This window comes from Chelonoidis abingdonii, chromosome 23 (genome assembly GCF_003597395.2).
Source record: "Chelonoidis abingdonii isolate Lonesome George chromosome 23, CheloAbing_2.0, whole genome shotgun sequence".
NCBI classification, from domain to species: domain Eukaryota; kingdom Metazoa; phylum Chordata; order Testudines; family Testudinidae; genus Chelonoidis; species Chelonoidis abingdonii.
The window spans coordinates 21,815,559-21,828,044 of record NC_133791.1 but is presented as its reverse complement, the minus strand read 5'-3'; the positions used below and the strand labels follow the sequence as shown (position 1 = coordinate 21,828,044).

At 60.0% G+C, this 12,486-nt stretch overlaps 1 protein-coding gene across 1 annotated transcript in view; it reads left to right on the top strand.

Moving 5' to 3' along the window:
• Positions 1-12,486, top strand: part of HSPG2 (heparan sulfate proteoglycan 2) — a 200,523-nt gene that overhangs the window by 32,563 nt on the left and 155,474 nt on the right. Inside the window, exons 2-4 of the mRNA XM_075060406.1 lie at positions 6,474-6,609; positions 7,985-8,080; positions 10,378-10,452. Of these exons, the coding sequence (XP_074916507.1) occupies positions 6,474-6,609; positions 7,985-8,080; positions 10,378-10,452 (307 nt within the window). The remainder of the gene's footprint in view (positions 1-6,473; positions 6,610-7,984; positions 8,081-10,377; positions 10,453-12,486) is intronic.

Sequence of the window (12,486 nt, the reverse complement as noted above, 5' to 3'; positions counted from 1 at the left end):
AGTTCCAGGAGAGATGCTAAGCTGGCAGAGGGTAGCGTGGGGGCTAAATAGGGACACCTGGTGTCATCCAGGTTGGGAGCGCAGCAGTGTTGGGCTCGTGGGGGCTGTGTGCGTGGAGCCTGGCATGGTGCCATGCTGGCAGTTGCAGACTGCATGGATCGCCAGCTCCTGTTTCCCCTTGGCCTTTTCATGCCCATTCAGACAGCCGGGGCTGATTAAATACCTTTTCTGTTTTCATCAGGCCTTTGTCCCCGGGCCGATCACCCAGGAATAATGACCCGGTGTGTTTGCACAGGAAAATGCTGCTGTGACGAATTCCTGCCTCGTCACGGTCTGATGCCCCAGGCCACTCGCTGCCAGCGGGGCAGGGGAGCCGGCGCCCAAGCTGCCCCAGAAGGGGACCCCGCCAGGGCCACCGGCTGGCTGTGGGCACGATCTCTGTGCTGGGATGCGCCCCCTGTAATGTGATGGGCTGAATGAGTGGGACTCAGGGGAGGAGGCTGGGAGTGCTGGCCCTGGGGGTGCAGCAGGGGAGGGGGTTGCTGACCTCTGGGGAGAAGGACAGGAGGAATGGGGCGTTGGCCCTCAGGCCATTCTGTGCCCTGGGAGGTGCCCGCTCTGCCACTCCAATGCATCTTCTCTCTCTCCTCCTGGGCAGGGAGCTGCCTTGTGGAGCCCCTCCCCCTTTCCTTGCCTGCTGGGGTGAGTGAGCCTCCCTCCCCCGTGGGCTGGATTGCAGCTGTTCTGGGTGGGGCATGCGGTGGGTCGGGACTGGATGCGCTCAGGGTGGGCAGGTGGGCTCAGCTGGTGCTAGGTGCTCTGCCAGAGTCATGTTGCTACCTGCCCTACCCAAGCCCCTGCCAAGAGGTCCCACTTCTAGCTTATTTCATGGGGGCTGCAGTCCTTTGCAGGCCAGTGCGGGGCTGGGAGGGATCCAGCGGGGGCGTCCGTCCCCTTTGCACCTGCCCAGAGTAGGAAATGGAGAGACGCTGCTGCAGGGAGCAGGGTGGGTGGTTCTTTCCTTGCAGTCTGTGCTGAGCCAATGCCCAGCGTGGCACTGGGGCATGGTGCTGCAGGGAGCAGGCAGGTGACCCAGCGGGGGCGCTCTCCCCTCTGAGCCAGGTGGTGCTGTGCTGCAGGGAGCAGCGAGGGTGTCTCTCAGGAGAGGGCTTTGCTGCCGTAGGGGGTGTCTTTCAGACACCACGTGAAAAGGGGCCTGTGCCCATTTGTCCGTAGCGGCTTGTGCCCTGCTTTGGACACAGGAGAGAAGTGAATCCTGCCCCTCGAATCTCCCTGCACTTTCATTCAGATTCTTCTCCACTTCACATCCCAAAGCAGCATGCAGCATTGCTGTGCACTGTTCAACACCTGCTGCCTCCCACCCAGAGCTGGCTGCATTTCTGTGAGCTGAAGCAGTTTCTGCATAGCTTGTGGGCAGGAGGCTCTAGTGGGATGAGAGCCCCTGTCCCTCCCACCACAGGCCCAAGGCTAAATGGAAGAGTGCAGCCCCCTGCCCCCTACATTTCCTGCTGACAGCCTGGCCAGCTTGGGGATGTTGCTTTGCTTTAATCATTGTAAGAAGAGTCCTGGGTGGAAGTCAGCATCCTGCTTCGTGCCAGAGTGATGAGGCAGTGCTGGGAGCTGGCTTGGGGGTTCAGCTTTGGCCAGGGGGCACATGGCCTGTGCATGTGGATCCCCTTCAGCTGCACTCCAGGGTGAGAGACATGGAGCAGAGACAATGCAGCCCACCTGGCTGGCCCTGCCACCCTAGGGTCAGCGCTGGAGGCCAGATCTTGTTTCCTCCAATCTGAGATGGGTTCCGGGATTTCCATCAGCCCTCGGCTCGGGGGCAGGTGCACGTGTCACAGTTCTCGCCTAGGTAGTGGCATGCCAGCACCCATCCGTGCTGCAGAAGGAGGCTGCAGGGGTGTTGCTGCCAGCATGCCCACTCCCTGCTGCCCCTGGGAGCAGGGGGCACATAGCCATCTGCTCTGGCAAAGTGCTACCCCCCGCCCTGCTCTGCGCTGCACTGAACTAGTTCCCACTGGAGCTTAGTTTGCTGCTGGGGGCCATCCCCTCACGCTTTCCCGCCTGAAGAATCCCAAAGGGCTGGACAGTGCATGGGCCAAACTCTGCTCATGTTTTCCTTGGTGCAAATCTGAGGCATCGGGGAGTGACTCCAGGTTCATGGGCCAGGGATCAGTCCCCCGTGCCATGGAAATGCAGCTGCCTCTGGGGTGGAGGCTGTTGAACAGCACACAGCACCGTGTGCCCATGGGGGAGCAGGCGTGAAGAAGACTGACATGGGGTTATCCAGAATGTAGGTGGCCCGAGCTGGCATTTGCCAGGATGCTGCACCTAGTGTCCGTGTCCACTCCAGGGAGTAGTGCCAGGGAAGCCTGGGTGGCCGAGGGTGCTGTGGAGCTCAGCTGGAGTGTGAGAGGAGGGAAGGTGGCAGCAGACCAGGGCTACTGGTGCGGTGCCCAGCGATGACAGTCCTGATGCATTGGTGTGCGGGGCCCACTGACATTGGGAGGTTCAAGGTGCCCTGCAAAACGAAAAGAGGCTGCTCTGAGCCAGGTCTTGTCTGCCCAGGAGTCTCTGTGGACAGCTGGGAGCTGGGGACTGGAAGCTGCAGCCACCGTGCGGTGGGGGAGGGGATAGTTTCTGAGCCAGCGGTGCCAGTTTCACGTTGGCACTGAATGAGCAGAGGTAGGAAGGATGTGTCCGGGGAAGACTGGGGACAAGAGCGCGCAGCATCCAGTCCTGGGCCCTCGCCAGTGGAGATCTGTAAGGAAAACCCCGGCAGGATAACAACCCCATGGACAAACGCTTTCAGACCTTCTCCGGCCTGCACGGGCACCTCAGTGCCAAAGACGTGTCTCCCCTGCGGGCAGGGCTGGCAGCGGGGCTGGGGGTGATGGCAGCTAGCAGTGGAAGCCCCCACAATGAGCTGGGGCCAATTGGAAGGGAATGTGGCTCGGGTGTGCTGAGCTGGGCCCCACGCCCAGGGAGGGGAGGCGGCTTCGGCGGAGTGAACCGGGCCCTGCGCCCAGGGCGGGGAGGTGGCTCCGGCAGGGTGAGGCGGGCCCCGTGCCCGGGGCGGGGAGGCGGCTCCGGCGGGGTGAGCCGGGCCCTGCACTGTGGGCACGTCTCTGGAGCAAGTCCTCAGGCCTGGGGCCCAGTGGCCTCCCCTTCTGAGCTCCGTTCAGCCTGTGCCATCTGTGTGGTTGCATAGCTGTGTCCGCTACCCAAGGTCACTCCTGGGGGGCTGGCCATGCAGGGGGACAGAGCCTGAGCTGAGAATAGCCCCCTGGGAGCAACGAGTGGCGGGGGACTCTCCGACACCACAGGGAGGGGCGGCGCATGCTGAGCCCAGCTGAGGAGCTGTCTGGGGATCCCCCCCTCTGTGCCAACCCCCGGAATTCCACGGGCTGAGATCATGGCCACAGCACAGGTCAGCTGCGAGCACATGACCCTGGGGGGCTGTGGGAACACAGCAGTGGCGGCTGGTGGGCTCCTCCGAGCATCCCAGGAATGTGGGTGGGTGGCTGGAGATGAACTCACTGCCCCTTCCCCTCCCCCAAAGGCCAGCATGACTTTACTGCTGAGCAATGTCGGTGAGCCCATGCCAGGAGCCTGCAGTGAACTGGCTGCCAGGTGGGTGGGTCCAGCTGGCTGCAGCATCCGTAACAAGCCAGCGCCCACGTGTTGGCCAGTGCTGAGCTGGTGGGAACTCAGTCAGAGGGTTGCAGCAGCGATGCATGCGCCCCACACGCCCATCCCCAGCTCAGCACTCTCCTCGGGCAGCACTGCCCTGGCTGAGGTGACTACGTGAGCCTTGGCTGCAGAACTGGCTTCTCAGGGAGGCTAGAGATGGAGGCGTGTGGGCCAGGGCAGGACTCGCCCTGCAGGGTGGGCGCTGGCCACTGTTGTGCTTAGGCCGGTGGTCAGAGTCCCCAGCAGAGGGAGGGGCAAAGACCCCACACACCCCCAAGGAACTTCCCCTGCTGGCCTGTACCTCCCTTTGCTGCTGCTTGCACCCTGGACATGGACGTATCGTGTTTATCTGGGGGTCTGATCATTCTGCTCTTTACTATAGTAGCAACCAATTTGCCTGATCCTGAATTGGGGCTGCCTGCCCCCTGCTCAGGCCCCTGCAGAGCTGGTCAGAACACAGGCCAGGCCTTCCAACCCCTCTGCCAGAGCCTATTCCTCCCCTGGCACCCCATCATTGCAGCAGTCCTCAGCTGAATGCCCTGGCCCCAGCCCCCAGCCTGCTCCTTGTGGGGTGCTGGCACCTGGCTCCACAGCAGGGGTGAGACCTTTGTCCATTCCCGATGTCCTGGAGCTGAGGGCCCCCAAGGACTCCTCAGGCAAAGTAAGCAGTCATGGGGTAAGAGGGACGGTTCTCTCATGGATCAGTAATGAATTAAAAACAGGAAACAAAGGGTAGGAATAAATGGTCAGTTTTCAGAATGGAGAGAGGTAAATAGTGGGGTCCCCCCAGGGTCCGTACTGGGCCCAGTCCAATTTAACATATTCCTAAATGATCTGGAAAAAGGGTAAACAGAGGTGTAAAAATTTGCAAATGATACAAAACTACTCAAGAAAGTTAAGTCAAAAGCTGACTGAAGACTTACAAGGGATCTCACAAAACTGGGTGAGTGGGCAACAAAATAACATATAAAATTCTGTGTTAATAAATGCAGAATGATGCACATTGGAAAACAGAATCCCAATTATACATATTCAATGATGGGGTGTAAATTAGCTGTTACCACTCAAGAAAGACATCTTGGAGTCGTGGATAGTTTGCTGAAAACATCCATTCAATGTGCAGTGGTAGACAAAAAGGCGAACAGAATGTTGGGAATCATTAAGAAAGGGAGAGATAATAAGACAGAAAATATCATATTGCCTCTGTATAAATTCATGGGAATTATTGTTTCTTTATAAATCCATCTAGAATACTGTGTGCAGTTCTGGTCACCCCATCTCAAAAAAAGATATAGTCGAACTGGAAAAGGTTCAGAAAAGGGCAACAAACATGATTATGGATATGGAACAGCTGCCATATGAGGAGAGATTAATAAAACTGGGACTTTTCAGCTTGGAAAAGAGACGACTAAGGCGGGATATGAGTGAGGTCTATAAAATCATGACTGGTGTGGAGAAAGTAGATAAGGAAGTGTTGTTTACTCCTTCTCATAACACAAGAACAAGGAGTCACCAAATGAAATTAATAGGCAGCAAATTTAAAATAAACAGAAGGAAGTATTTCTTCACACAATGCACAGTTAACCTGTGGAACTCCTTGCTGGGGGATGTTGCAAAAGCCAAAAGTAAAACTGGGTTGAAAAAAGAATGAGATAAGTTTGTGGAGGACAGGTCCAACAATGGCGATTAGGCAGGATGGGCAAGGATGCCACCCCCTGCTCTGGGTGTCCTTAAGTCTGTGTTTGCCAGAAGCTGAGAGTGGTAGACAGGAGATGGATTACTCAATAATCGCCCTTTGAGGCACCTGACATTGGCCACTGTCAGAGGGCAGGAGACTGGACTAGATGGACCATTGATCTCACCTAGTATCGCCATTCTTATGTTCTTGAGACTAATTGGAATCAGGTTTCTACACATGGCATTATAATGATCCAACCTCTTTTTCCTTTGTACAATTGATTTAAAGGGAGTTTGGTGTCTGGTTTGGCATCTGGGGGGCATCCATTCCCACACTCCGTTATTCAGGTCCCATTGCACCTGGTGTGTTACTGCCCCCTTTGCCCCTCAGGCAGCCATCACTCACTGGGCTCTGCTGCTGCCTGGACCTTGGTGGCTCCCACTGGGAATTTTTAACCTGCCAATCTCTGAGCCAGTCCCACAGGGTTCCCTGCATTTGAATGGCTCAGAAGGGTGCTTGTCTCTTTCACCTGGTCCCTGGAGCTTCTCGGGGAGTGCCCTGCCTCCATGGCAGGCTGCTAATCCCCTACCGCACGCGGCCAAAGAGGGAGTGTGGGTCAGACACAGGACAGAATGCAGCACAGTTGTAAATCGCAGAGCAGCCCGATAGAGGGGCACGGGTGTTATCCGGTGTCACCTCCTGCGCCCAGTGCTGGGTGGAGCAAAGCCAAGTGGCCAGGGCAGCCTTGTCTGGCCTGGGGTGTGCTTGCACCCAGGCAGCTGCACAGTGCCACCCACCCCATGTGACGGTACTGAGTGCCAAGGGAGTGACTGTGTTCCTGCCAGCGCTGCTTGGCCCCTGGAGCATTGTTACAGAGAGAGAGCCCTGAAGTTTCCCCTGCTCAAGGGAGCTCTGGGGGCACTAGGGCACGGTGCCGGGGGCACCCTAAAACCCTGCCCCACCCTCAAACTCCCATGCATGAGGGGTGCTCTAGGCGCTGATCCAGCCCAGGTTCTGATTTGCCAAGAGGTGGGGCTGGCCACTGACTGATGCTGTCTGGGCTTCTCTCCGGCAGGTCTCCCATGCTGCCCAGGGGCTGAACGAAGCCTCCTTCCCTGAGGATACAGAGTCTGACCCAGCGGGCACACCCTGGTGGAGTGACGCCGATCTCTCCGATGACGAAGACATGCTGGCAGATGAGGCCTCTGGAGGTAAGGGCTGCAAGGCTCCAGCGTGCCCTTCCCAGCCTGGGCTCTGACATCTGTGCTTCCCACCCCGCTGACAGTCCCTACTCCTGCTGAGAGAGGGACAGGGCCAGTTCCTGTGGCTCCCAAATGCACCACTGCTCTCATGTCCCCTGTGCCCCAGCGCCCTGGGGACATGGGATGAATGCTCCCACCCAGGCAGGGACTTTGCAGCCTCGATGTGCTGGGGGCAAGTTCCAGGCTGCCCCGCTTCGGAGAGGGATCAGTGGATACAGGGGCAGCCCAACCTTTCCTGAGCGCTGACATCCGTCCTCGGCAGCCTGCAGTGCTGGGCTCCATCCTCGGAGCAGGCATCAAAGCAGGTGGGAGGGAGCAAACTCCCCTTCAGAGCAGGCCTCTTAACCCTGCCTGCCCGAAAAAGCTAGACCCTGATGCCCCTTTGGGCCAGACAGCCCCAAATCCCGACCTTAGAGAGAGCCCTGGGGATGGCTGGTGCATTAACACGGGCGGGTCTGTGCTTAAAACACTGTGTTGGTGCAGGTGCAGCTGCGCCACGGGAGCCTTTTAATGAAGACACTCTAAGCCAACCAGAGAGACCTGGTTAATCCACCTCCACGACCCAGCACTGCCTGCCCTGGCACTTAGCTCAGTGTAACTGCGGCTGTAATACAGAGAGATTTCGCAGTGGAGAGTAGGGCTGAGTGTGTGTGGATCCTGTGTGTGGGTGTGTAACCCGCATGCTTGCATTTCAGGATCTAGTGATGTAAGCAGGAGAGTAAACCGAGGGGTCACATGGGCATGCATGTGCATTTGTGCTTACATGCACGGGTATGCGTGTGTGCGCGAGTGTGTGTGCAAGCGTGTACAGATGTGAATGTGCAGAAATGTGTTAAAGCGTCATCTAGCGCCCCCTGCTGCCAAATTCTGAAGGTGCCGTGTAACAGTTCTGGGGCCCCGCAGGACTCTTGTCCTTGCAGCCCTCACCCGGGTGGCCCTGGGACTCCATGAGCCGGCAGGGACAGACAGCAGGCACATCCCCTCCGGCCGTAGGCAGGACAGGCCCAGATGCCCCCGTGCAGGCCCTCCCAGGGGGTGGCTGAGCTCCCCATGGGCAGGCACTTGTGAACCAGCACCATGCCCAGTGCAATAATGGTCAGTCCTGAGCGGGGGCTGTCCCCGGGCCGTCTCTCACAAGAGAGGTGGCTATTCAGTGTCAGGGAGATGGCCTGGAACCCTGCATGGGGCTTGGTCCTTTCCTCGCTGGCGTGACTCCCCAGGGCGACTGGCCCTGACCCCTGCCGGCCCTTGGGAGCTGGTGCTGCCAGGAGCCCTACGCCACGGCTGCAGCTCACAGCCCCTGTTCTGTCTGCTTCCATTCCAGATGGCAACGGCAGCGGGGAGAACGGCAGTGGGATCGCACTGCCCGACATGCTGCTGTCCACCAGCCGGATGCCAAGCATCACACTCTTGTCAATGGGTAAGGGGTGGAGCTGGTGGGTGCTAGTGGGCGGTGCTGAAACTGCAGCCAAAGAGCAGCAACAGAGCAGTCCGGCTTCCTGCTGGGGGGCACCAGTGGGCTGTCACGTCATCGGTGTGCTCAGGCCACAGGGCTGAGATGCCTGGATGGCAGCTCTGAGGGGCTGCTCTGCCTTCCCCAGAATGCTGTGCATCACACATGGCGCTCACTCGCCTGGCTGGGCTGGGGTGAGCAGGGCAGCTTGTAACAGGCCTGACAACCCTGCCTGTTTGCCTGGGGCCTGTAGGAGAATCTGAGCTGAGCATGGAGGGAGGTGGGGGACATCATGGGGCCTGCATCCACTCTTACCCCAGGGGAGTTACCCGGGATGGGTGTGAGTGGGCATATCTCTGTGCCTTGCCTGGGGCATGGCCTCCATTCATGGGTAGCACAAGCAAGTGAGAGAGGCAGAGGGAGGCAGCGGGGGTGGGGCTGGGGTGCAAGCATGGCAGAGGGGCAGGGTTGGTCACTGGGGCTGTGAAGGCCCTGGCTTGGTGATGGTTGGAGGCAGCATGACACTGTGTGGTGGTGGTGGCAGGAGACAGCTTGGCACCACGTGGCGGTGGCACCGTGTGGTGGTGATGGTAGGAGGCAGCGTGGCACCATGTGGCAGTGACGGTAGGAGGCAGTGTGGCACCATGTGGCGGTGACAGTAGGAGACAGCGTGGCACCGTGATTATTGGAGGCAGTGTGGCACCGTGTGGCAGTGACAGTTGGAGGCACTGTGTGGCAGTGACAGGAGGCAGTGCGGCACTGTGTGGCGATGGCCATTGGAGGCAGTGCGGCACTGTGTGGCGGTGGGGGCAGGAGGCAGCATGGCTCTGTGTGGTGGTGACGGTAGGAGGCAGCGTGGCACTGTGTGGCGGTGACGGTAGGAGGCAGTGTGGCACTGTGTGGCAGTGGTGGCAGGAGGCAGCGTGGCACCATGTGGCAGTGACGGTAGGAGTCAGCGTGGCACTGTGTTGCGGTGGTGGCAGGAAGCAGTGTGGCACCTTGTGGCTGTGACAGTAGCAGTCAGTGTGGCACCGTGTGGTGGTGGTGGCAGGAAGCAGCATGGCAACATGTGGCGGTGGTGGAAGGAGGCAGCGTGGCAATGTGTGGCGGTGGTGGTAGGAGGCAGCGTGGCACCATGTGGCGGTGGTGGCAGGAGGCAGTGTGACACCGTGTGACGGTGATGGTAGGAAGCAGTGTGGCACTGTGTGGTGGTGGTGGTGGTGGCAGGAGGCAGCATGGCAATGTGTGGCGGTGACGGTAGGATGCAGCGTGGCACTGTGTGGCGGAGGTGGCAGGAGGCAGCGTGGCACCGTGTGGCGGTGACGGTAGGAAGCAGCGTGGCACTGTGTGGTGGTGGTGGTGGTGGCAGGAGGCAGCATGGCAATGTGTGGCGGTGACGGTAGGATGCAGCGTGGCACTGTGTGGCGGAGGTGGCAGGAGGCAGCGTGGCACCGTGTGGCGGTGACGGTAGTAAGCAGCGTGGCACTGTGTGGTGGTGGTGGTGGTGGCAGGAGGCAGCATGGCAATGTGTGGCGGTGACGGTAGGATGCAGCGTGGCACTGTGTGGCGGAGGTGGCAGGAGGCAGCGTGGCACCGTGTGGCGGTGACGGTAGTAAGCAGCGTGGCACTGTGTGGTGGTGGTGGTGGTGGCAGGAGGCAGCATGGCAATGTGTGGCGGTGACGGTAGGATGCAGCGTGGCACTGTGTGGCGGAGGTGGCAGGAGGCAGCGTGGCACCGTGTGGCGGTGACGGTAGGAAGCAGCGTGGCACTGTGTGGTGGTGGTGGTGGTGGCAGGAGGCAGCATGGCAATGTGTGGCGGTGACGGTAGGATGCAGCGTGGCACTGTGTGGCGGTGGTGGCAGGAGGCATTATGACACTGTGTGGCGGTGGTGGCAGGAGGCAGCGTGGCACCGTGTGGCGGTGACGGTAGGATGCAGCGTGGCACTATGTGGCGGTGGTGGCAGGAGGCATTATGACACCGTGTGGCGGTGGTGGCAGGAGGCAGCGTGGCACCGTGTGGCGGTGGTGGCAGAAGGCAGCGTGGCAATGTGTGGCGGTGATGGCAGGAGGCAGCGATGGCCTGGCTCAGATCGTGGCTGGGGCTCTCCTCTTCTGCTTAGTACTAGCATCAGGCCTGTCTCTTGGGTTGCTGGCTCTGGCCTTGCGTGACCTCGGCTGTAGCTCTTTCTCCTCTCTCAGTAACTGCCATCTTTCTCCCTTCTTCCCTGTCCTGTCCCTCTCCGTGCTCCATCTTCTTCCTCCTCCTGCTCCGGTGCAGCAGGACAACCCCATCTGGCGGGTATGACTGTGGCTGACCCAGACGATGAGGCCCCGCTCAGTAAGTGAAGGGCTTGGTGGCCCAGGCTGTGTGTGAGGAGAGGGCGCAGGCTGGGCTAGCTTGGGGGGGGGTGGGGGGGGTCAGTGGAAAAGTTCAGCATGTTGATAAAAATGTGAATGCCAAAAAATTTGAATTCAGAATTGCTGCCACAGTGCCTCCTGGGAGTTGTGGTTGGGCTCTCTCAAGCTCCAATTCTCCTCTGTAGGCCAGGTCTCCTGGTCGGACTACATCTCCCATGATGCACTGTGATTTCCCCTCTTGGTGCAGAGAGACTGTGCAACACGGGAGTCCCTTGCCATGGTGCATCATGGGAGCTATAGTCCAGCTAGGGAGCTGGCCCATAGAGGAGAACGGGGACAACGAGGCATCCGAACTACAATTCTCAGGCGACACCACGTTGGCCTCTCCAAATTGAACTGTTGTGGGTTTTGGGGATTTTGGACAAAAAAGTCCTGTTCTGCAGGAAGCTGATGCTATTTGTGAAAAATTTCATTTAGTCGAAACCCTTTTTCCATTGAGAAGCAGCTGAGATGGAATCTGCCCACCCCAGCCCTGTGGGGCAGCAGCATCCTGCATGCAGGAGCAGGGTCTCAGTGTGGGGCACCGGGGCCACCCCATCACGGACAGGCTCCCATGGCCGTTAGCAGCAGAGCCGGTTCTCTTGCTGCAGGCCTATGTGTTTGTTATTCCTGACCCCAGTTGGCAGATCTCTCCAGTGTGGGTCGCTGGTAGGCCGGAAGCCTTCCCAGTCCTCGAGCTACAGTAGCTGCCCGCTCCAGGGCTCAGCAGCTAGCCAGGCTGTAACACTTGGCCAGGGGGCTGCATGTGGAAGGTAGTGATCAGGACTCCTGGGTTCGGCTCTGGAGGGGAGTTTGGGTGTCATGTTAAGATCCAGGACCAGCTCTGCCTGAGGTGCCCTTGTAGGACGGCCCCATTGGCTGTTGTGTAAAAGGGGAGAGGCCTGGAGCTCAACTGGCTGCTAAGGCGAGGGGCAGAGAACATGGGGAGCAGCCAGAGCTGTCAGGCACTCGGATGGCTGCCAGGAGAGGGGAGAGTAGAAACCATCACCGCAAAGCTCAGTGCTGCAGGGGATCAGGGCACTGCGCCCCCAGCCCCACCTGCACGGGGCTGGCCGAGATCAGGGCACTGTGCCCCCAGCCCCCACCCGGGGCGGGGCTGGCCGGGATCAGGGCACTGTGCTCCCAGCCCCACCTGCACGGGGCTGGCCGGGATCAGGGCACTGTGCCCCCAGCCTCCACCTGCACGGGGCTGGCCGGGATCAGGGCACTGTGCTCCCAGCCCCCACCCGGGGTGGGGCTGGCCGGGATCAGGGCACTGTGCTCCCAGCCCCCACCCGGGGTGGGGCTGGCCGGGATCAGGGCACTGTGCTCCCAGCCCCCACCCGGGGCGGGGCTGGCCGGGATCAGGGCACTGTGCTCCCAGCCCCACCCGCACGGGGCTGGCTGGGATCAGGGCACTGTGCCCCCAGACCCAACCCGAGGCACTGTTGGCCTCCCCTGTCCATTCCCTTGCCAGGCTGGCCAGCTCCAGCTCCTTCCGTCTCTCCCTACAAGGCAACGCCTCGCCACCGTTATTGCTCGCCCCAAACTCCATGCAGTTTGCTGACCTCGTCCTGGCTCTGAGGGTGGGTTCCCATTGCAATGTAGGTGGGCTCTCTTCCCGCCGTGCCCTTGCCTTCACACTGTTGTGGCCATGTCACATGGCCGGACCGTCTCCCCTGGCAGTGTGGACACGCTGGGGCACAACCTGCCTCCTGGCCCTCATCCTGATTCTGGGACACAGCCCCTGTGTGTGAGCTGGGTAATACCAGGGCCCCTCTGCCCCCTTCCAGGGGCATTCGCTGGGCTCATGAGCTCAGAGATCTCCCCAGGGCAGTGAGCTTGGAGCAGTGGAGAGCCTCAGGGTCCATGCTGAGCGTGAGCGCCTGGCTGGGTGTGTCATCCCCCCACATGCCCTGCCCCACTAGAGGAGCCTGCCACAGCTCCAGAGGTCCCAGGCACCATGCGGTGAGGG